A 9136-nucleotide genomic window follows, 5' to 3' on the forward strand; every position below is an offset into this window, starting at 1 on the left:
ACCCACATGCATGTCAGAGTGTCTTCATGCACAGTAAACACTGCTCCACACAAACTGTTCATATCATTTACACGTTTGGCGCATCTCAAACTCCATCTCTGCATATTGCTATGAGTTTGGGTTTATTATAACGTTCATCTGGGAATGCAACATGCACCATTTCATAAGATTTGTAAAGTAAATCATTTGTAAACACAGGAGAATACATCAATATTTTTCTCAGTATGCTAAATGTTTATCCCGATTTCAAAATTAAAAGCTCAAACCCTCGGTCTGAGTTGACACGTTTTGATGTCCACATATTCATGAAATTACAGTGGCTGTCGCATTTGTGACCCTGGACCACAAAACTTACGTCTTACGTAGAAACACTAGAGCCAAAAATACATTGTATGGGTCGAAATTATAAATTTTTCTTACATGCCAAAAATCATTAGGATATTAATTAAAGATCATGTTCCATGGAGATATTTTGTAAATTTCCTTACCGTAGATATATTAAACGTTTATTTTGGACTAGTAACATGCATCGCTAAGAACTTCATTTGGACAACTTTAAAAACGATTTTCTCAATATTTAGTTTTTTTGCACCCTCAGATTCTCAAATAGTTGTATTTCAGTCAAATATTCTAACAAACCATACATCAATCATACATTTATTCGGCTTTCAGATGATGTATAAATCTCCCCCTGTGACTGGTTTTATGTTAAGTCAATTTAGAAATATGTTTGGAACATTTTATGTTTGTTAAACTCAAGCTTTTGTTTTTGTTTTTTAAAGTAACGACCAGCCTTGCCTAAAAAAAAATCTATAGGCATAAAATGCATTTCACAATATTAATTTAAACATTTAACCTAGATTAATGTGCAGGTTAGATACATTTTTTCTTAATAACAGTGGAAACCTAAAATACACCATAATTTTTGCTCATAAAGGTCAGAGTCTTACATAATTTAACCTGCAAAAGGTCTACTTTTAATTTGTGCACTCACAATATCAACAAAACGTTATGCTTTTGTAAAATAGCGCGCTTTCTGCTTTAAATTACTACTTTAATTTACTAAAATGAAAGAGTTAATGTAATAAAATCATGTTATATTAAAGTTGATGTGAAAACTCCGCCCCCCCAAAAAAAACTATCTGTGGCATCAACCCTGTCTTCACATTTAACATGAAAAGCATCAATAAAATTATAGACTTTACCTCAGTTAACTGGCTGATTTATGAGAAAAATAAAACAATGCTGGCAAAGTTATAGGCTTGTTGGCTTTTCTGAGGTAGGCTAATTGTTATGTTACTATTATTATGACTTATTCATTAGATGTTTTATTGACTATTGTTATATTTTAACTGTGATTGATCGATTTCAGGAAACATTGTGTTTATTTTTTTAAACATGCATGTTTATTTCATGCTGCAAATATTAAACAGGAAAAGATAATTGGTTTACATGCCGCTTGGTCTGTGTTATCTCACTGCAAATTAAAGAGTGTAAAAGCACATTTATTGTTTGTATTTCATCATCAAATTGACAGAATTTATAGGCGGAGACTTGCGTGCTACAAATAATGAATGGACTTGAAAATGTTAAATATTATTTCCAAGCATTTATGCCGTAAATAAAACAGCTTGTGAATACACAACGTTATGTACTGAGAAAAATCAACAAGTTACCCGAGTTGGAGCCCATAATAATTGGGGGGCCCGTACAAATTTGGCTGACTTGCTACGCTACTGGTACTACCATATATCCCACCAGCTTGTTTTGCTGGTGACTGACATGGTTCCAACTGTTCCAATGGCTGGACCAGCAGCAAACTAGCATAAACCAGCCTGAGCCCCAAAGGAACGGAAGTAAATCACCTTCTTATAGTTGTAAGGGCATTAATCACACAGAAAATTATGATATAAGCCCCTAATCAAACTTGTCCCCAACATTGCATTGTAATGTTAAACCCTTAAGCTTGGTTCTTGCTGACAGCTTGAGTCAGTCAGACTTCCGCAATTCAGTGGAACGTCTTCAAAGGAGTTTGGCCACAAATTTATTTCTGCGCGCCACATTCAATCAGCGTAAATAATTCAGGACAGCCTGACATCCACACATTTATGTGGGAGGTTATCATCCGTAGGCAACGGGACGCTCAGAGGGAAGGTTCACGCTGATCAGATTCGATGGTAGTATGACCTGTTCCCAGCAGTTTCCTTTGATAGTTTTTGTGGAGTTGTGCGCATATGCACAATGCCTAATAATCTAAAACCAACATTCCCACTCTCCAGCTGTCATGGCAATTTTCTGCTTTCCTATTCGCCGTGCGGCTACAAAAGGAACATGCGAGAAAGCCACATCTTTTCTTGAACCGTCAAGTAGAAAACATCAAGAAGTCACTTCAAACGCTGCTCTCTAAACACTCGAACCATTGATCATGTAAACAACCATGTCCGTCCCCTCGTTCATGTTACATAGACACCATATAGCGCAACAGCATCACCTGGTTAAGAGATTCTAGATTTTCAAATTCAAGGATCTGATGAGGATGCTTGTCATTGGGGTTTAATTAACTTGAGCTCCAAACAGCACTGATAAATGGAGTGCTCTCAAAGCCATCTGGAAAAAAAAAAGCCATTTACTAATTCACTGAAGCAAAAAGCAGACCAGAGCCGCGGAGGCGTAGCGACCGCCCCAGGGATAAGACCTGATTTTTAGAGGTGTATGCAAAATATTACCGTGATTGCTAGGTGTTTTGGGGCTTTTTAATTATCAACCAGTAGGGTTGGAATATCAAAAAGAAGTTCTGGGGGACCTTGCCTTTGGAGCTTGTTAAAGATTTCTAGTGCTTTTGGGAGATTATCCACATTGCCCTCAGTGAGATGAACACATATGCAGTAAAATTAATCTCAAAGAACTTGGGAGGCACCGAATCATAACTACAAACATGAAATTGGCCTCAGTTGGATAACTCGGATAAATCCATAAAGAACGTAATTTATAAAGTCTCTTGATGACTTTTGATTTGAACGCACAGTCGGACTGCTCTGAGATGAAAACTTTGCATGCACAAAACAAAGTGTACAACACAAAAACACCAGAAAAACATTGGAATTATTTGGAAGTTTTACAGTTCTACTCGTAAAAAAGCCATTTTAATGATTTCATTGTTGTTGACAATGACATTGTAACCACAAATCTAGTCAAGAAAATATACACACCTTAAGGCCTTTCCACACGGAGCGTGAAAAAGATAAACGAATATCGCACACGATGGCACTGGAATAAAACGACAGATTCCTATGAGTGCTTCCACAAACATGCACGCACCGGAAAAGCGAATGCTTTTTAGCAACCAGTCCGGTGGCACTGTTTCGAAAACCAGTATAAACAAACACAGAAGAAGAGTATTACGAAAGAGAAAAGGATGCGCTCACTGTCCGTTTTCTTCGCTGTGCGCGAGTGTTATACAAGTCAAAGTGCGTTCACTCTCTAGATCTTCCGTATCAAAAAAAATTTATTGAAACATTTTTCTACTGTTCTACACTTATGGTTGAGTTATATATGTTATCTATTTATATATATGATATATTTTCTGTTTCTGTTTTGTATATGCAGCTCAGGGTATCTTTTTAACAATAAAGAATGGTTATGATAATAAGCAGTGTGGCGTTATTAAACATACAAAGAGTGGATGTCTGCCTATTAAAGAATCAAAATCAACTGCAGATCACAATCAGAAAGTTATTACAAGCACTCAATGATGGTTTAAAGTGGGTTTTATCATATGTGACCCTGGACCACAAAACCAGTCTTAAGTCGCTGGGGTATATTTGTAGCAATAGCCAAAAATACATCGTATGGGTCAAAATTATTGATTTTTCTTTTATGCCAAAAATCATTAGGAAATTAAGTAAAGATCATGTTCCATGAAGATTTTTTGTAAAATTCCTACTATAAATATATAAAAATGTAATTTTTGATTAGTAATATGCATTGTTAAGAACTTAATTTGGACAACTTTAAAGGTGATTTTCTCAGCATTTTGATTTTTTTGCACCCTCAGATTCCAGATTTTCAAACAGATGTATCTCGGCCAAATATGGTCCTATCGCAACAAACCATACATCAATAGAAAGCTTATTTATTGAGCTTTCATATGATGTATATATCTCAGTTTTGTAAAATTTAACCTTATGACTGGTTTTGTGGTCCAGGGTCACATTTACAAATCCATATACAAGATATCTGAAGAAAAATGCATTGTTCGACGTCATCTAGTGTGCCGCCGTAAATTAGCAGTAGGCGAACATTCGGTTTGCGTTCTGTGTGCAAGCACCATTTTGCTTCGGGCTCAGTCTGGAAAGGCCTTTAAATGCGCAAAAATTAAAATAGTTCACTTGCTCACTCTTATGTCTTATTTCCTCCATGAAACACAAAAAGAAGACATTGCAGAATGCCCAGAGAGCTCTTTTTAATCATAGGGACTGGAAAAGCACCATAAAAATAGTCCATGTCACACCTTTGCTACATTCCAATTCTTTCACATAAGAATCGATTGACATTTTTAAGATTTTCAGCTCATAGAAAGTAAAGACTTGAGAAAAAAAATACTATGGACAGTCTGCAAATATCTTCAAATGAAAAAAAAAATACACTTTCGCGTACTCTTTCGTTTCATTATTGTAAACCGATATATCAATAACTTAATTCACATTTCACAGAGATTCCACAAAACGTCTATTTTAAAAACATTATTAGTTTTGATCTTGTCCGTTAGCGGCTGATATAGATTTTCAGAGTCTGACTGTGAAGCTCATGAATTCAGTAGTAGTTTTGAGCTCTTCGCTGAACCGTGTCGATGGAGTGGAATATACAACAGTCAATAAACAATGTTGAAATAGGGCCGAAACGGTGAACTGAATATGATCTGAACACAAGCTGCATCACTTTTCACCACAGATGTCCCAAAACATGCAACTAACGTTTCTATGTTACCGCAAGACGAGAGATAGACAAATAACAACAGCGCTGCTGCTCGCACTGTTTATATCCATCATAAAGAATCTTAAGTCTGGAAGTCTCATCGAAGAAGAACAAAACATGCTACTCCATCAAGTAATGACATGGATTTTCTGCTTTCGCTTTCTTGTTAAATCCCTTCTGTCACCGTCAGATTGTCACTGGCAGGAAGGGCTTTCCTCGTGCGGTCGAACAGATTGCCGCTTGGGGCACAAAATCTTGGCGAAGGCCCGACGAAAGCTGCTATGGCAAAGCGGGTAGAGAAAAGGATTGATGGCTGAGTTGAGCCAAAGGAGCCAAAAAGTGACTTCGTACCAGTGATGTTCAACGCAGCTGCCGCTGCAGGCCGCCCGAATGATCATAAGAAGAGTGTACGGTGCCCAACACACCCCAAAAACACACACTATGACCGCCAAGGATTTGGCAATCTTCTTATCTCTCGAGAGTCGCGCGTGTCCTCCGCTTCTGCAGGGGGCGCATGGATTCGCCGCTTCCTGAGCTCGGATTATCCGCGTCCTTACCCAGCCACTAAACAACCCTCGCTTTTTAACGGTGGTCTTCATTGTCAGCGACACAGAGTGGGTGCTGCTGGGATCCCCGCTGGACGATGGCGAGACCTCCTCGTCGTCTTGGATCACGGCCGAAACGGCCGCAGGCTCGCTCGAGGAAACCTTACGCGTTTTGACGAAGAAGACCGACGAAGCCTGTCCGTCGATAACCCTCCAGCCGTCTTCCTTCTCGGCCTCGACGTGCGCCATGCGACTCCGGTTGCGCCGCTGGATGTTGAGATAGATGCTGAAGTTGAAGAAGGCCACGGAGATGAACGGCGAGAAGAACTCGAAGGTAGACGCGGAGAGCAGGAAGTACCAGGTGCAGTAGAACTCTGCGAAGCATTCATCTTCGGGGACGATGCTTTCCCCGACCATTAGTTCCCAGAAGATGATGGCCGGTCCGTAGAGGAGGAACGCCAAAACCCAGACGGCTAACATCTTGAGCACCGCCAGACGAGTGACGCCCTGCTGGGCCCGGTACCTCACCTATGGAATAAGACGGAAGATTAAAGTCAAACGAGAGAGAGAGACACACATGAAGTAGCCATAGTGGAGAGTCACAAATTGGCATGGGAGTGATCCCTGGCAGCTATCGCACTCAATAAAGTCTATGCACAGTGTGACTGCCTCTTCTTCTTCATGATTTATTCAATTCACAGCCTAGGATTCAGAGCACAGCGAGGAGAAAGAGTGAAGCTCTATACTGCAGAACCGATCGGTTGTACTGAGAGCTAATGATTTGGATTAATTCGACTAACGTTGGCTTTTATAAGCTAATCAGTGTGTCCGATTAATCTGATGACGTGAAATTACAATTTACACTTAATGAAAGATCAAGACGACTGGCTAAATCACTTTACGTCATGAATGTCTGTAGCAACAATTTCTAGCGGCTCTGTTTAAAAATGCTTCTCTCTGAGGATTTACCAAAGTAGTCTCAGAGTTATGACCCTGTAAAGCCCATTTGAAATAACCTTCCGAAAAATCTTTTTTGAAGTGGAACAGTTTACTGAACCATCAGACCGAATATTTAAAAGAATTGCATAGGCCTACATGTTTTTTTTTTTTTTTTGAGTGTCATATTTGATACATCAGGCTTTTATGGCCCTGATATAGTGAGAATATGAAGGAAAAAAACATGTTAGTTTTATTCAGAGACTCAAACCTGGATCACAAAACCAAAAGCTTTCCATTGACATACGGTTGATTAGGATAGGACAGTGTTTGGCTGTTTGAAAATCCGCAAAATATTGAGAAAATCGCCTTTAAAGATGTTCTTAGCAATGCATATTACTAATTACAAATTAAGTTTCTATATATTTATGGTAGGAATTGACCCAATATCTCTATGAAACATGATATTTACTTAATATCCCGCTCATTTTTGGCATAAAAGGTAAAAACCACCATAATTTTGACCCATACATTTTGTTTGGTTGTAGTTTTGCTACTGAAGATTAGTTTTGTGGTTCAGAGTCATACATATGCAATTTATACATATATATTTGTGACCCTGGACCACAAAACCAGTCTTAAGTCGCTGGGGTATATTTGTAGCAATAGCGAAAATACATTGTATGGGTCAAAATTATTGATTTTTTTTTATGTCAAAAATCATTAGGAAATTAAGTAAAGATCATGTTCCATGAAGATTTTTTGTAAAATTCCTACTGTAAACCTATCAAAATGTAATTTTTGATTAGTAATATGCATTGCTAAGAACTTAATTTGGACAACTTTAAAGGTGGTTTTCTCAGTATTTTGATTTTTTTGCAACCTTAGATTCCAGATTTTCAAATAGATGTATCTCGGCCAAATATTGTCCTATCCTAACAAACCATACATCAATAGAGAGCTTATTTATTGAGCTTTCATATGATGTATATATCTCAGTTTTGTAAAATTTAACCTTATGACTGGTTTTGTGGTCCAGGGTCACATAGATATATATATATATATATATATATATATATATATATATATATATATATATATATATATATATATATATATATACACAGACAAAAACTAAGATGAAAGTGAGATCTTTGTAACAGTATAGCAGATACTTACATAAATCATATAAATGGCAATTGTTATTAGAACTGGGCGATATGGCCAAAAAACTATCATGATACATTTATATTGATATTTATCACAATGTATTTCAAATCTTTATTTGTTTTAAGTTTAAAGGCAGATTTTGTCCTCCAGAGTGAAAACTGTAGAAACCAGACGTTTAATTGTGTTTTAAACTACTCTTTATAGTCAGAACATGACAAACACGTTACGTTTTTGAACTAAATAAGTTTCTAAAAATGTTCTTATGGGTGATATTGTTTCAAATCATAAAACAGGTTTGTGTTGCCTGATTTCGATTGCTGTGTATCTCAGCACAGTTTGCAGTGCAGGCTGAAATATTAATAATATTACATTTTTTAGTCTCTTAGAAATACACACTTGACAGTATTTTGAGTCAACAGTGGTAGGAGCTCGAGTTGCAGACGTAGATTTCATTTTTATATGATGAAATGTAATTATTCTGACAGTTTTATTGGAATTTAAACACTGGTCTTCTATAGTAGCGTACATTTGGATCATGATAACCACAGCAAAACCACATACAGTACCTCAATATCATGGTAAAACTGTAACTTTATGTGAGCCTTGACCACAAAACCAGTCATAAAGGTCTTTTTTTAAATTAAGATTTATACATTACCTGAAAGATGAATAAATAAGCCTTCCATTGATGTATGGTTAGGATAGGACAATATTTGGCCGAGATACAACTAAAATATTCTCAAAATATTGAGAAAATCCTTTAAAGTTGAAGTAAAAATTCTTAGCAATGCATATCACTAATCAAAAGTTATCTTTGAATGTATTTACATAAAAGATGTTTACATATAGTCCACAAGAGAAAATAATAGTTGAACTTATAAAAATTACCCTGTTCAAAAGTTTGCATCCCCTTGATTCTTAATAGATTCCTGATAGTTGTTCATGAGTCCCTTGTTCATCCTAAAAAGGTTAAACTGCCTGCTATTCTTCAGAAAAAAACCTTCAGGTCCCACAAATTCTTTGGTTTTTCAGCATTTTTGTGTATTTGAACCCTTTCCAACAATGACTGTATGTTTTTAAGATCCATCTTTTCACACTGAGGACAACTGAGGGACTCATATGCAACTATTACAGAAGGTTCAAACGCTCACCGATGCTCCAGAAGGAAAGAAAAAACATGCATTAAGAGCCAGGGGGTGAAACTTTGAACAGAATGAAGATATTTCTTATTTTGCCTAAATATCATATTTTCTTTTCATTTAGTACTTACAGGTTTCTTAGAAGACAAAATAAAGTAAATTTACCCTGATCTTCAAATTCCAAAGTTTTCACCCCCTGGCTCTAAATGCATGTTTTTTCCTTCGGGAGCATCAGTGAGCGTTTGAACCCTCTGTAATAGTTGCGTATGAGTCCCTCAGTTGTCCTCAGTGTGAAAAGATGGATCTCAAAATCATACAGTCATTGTTGGAAAGGGTCCAAATACACAGTTTAACTGTTCAGGACAAACGAGG

General features: G+C 37.0%; 1 protein-coding gene across 1 annotated transcript in view; it reads right to left on the bottom strand.

The window, feature by feature from the left end:
* Positions 1 to 4059: 4059 nt before the first annotated feature.
* LOC141338752 (histamine H3 receptor) overlaps positions 4060 to 9136 on the bottom strand; it is a 22202-nt gene continuing 17125 nt past the window's right edge. Inside the window, exon 3 of the mRNA XM_073844367.1 lies at positions 4060 to 6047. Within this exon, the coding sequence (XP_073700468.1) occupies positions 5169 to 6047 (879 nt within the window). The 3' untranslated portion in view covers positions 4060 to 5168. The remainder of the gene's footprint in view (positions 6048 to 9136) is intronic.

Source organism: Garra rufa, chromosome 7, assembly GCF_049309525.1.
Source record: "Garra rufa chromosome 7, GarRuf1.0, whole genome shotgun sequence".
In the NCBI taxonomy this organism is placed as follows: Eukaryota; Metazoa; Chordata; class Actinopteri; order Cypriniformes; family Cyprinidae; genus Garra; species Garra rufa.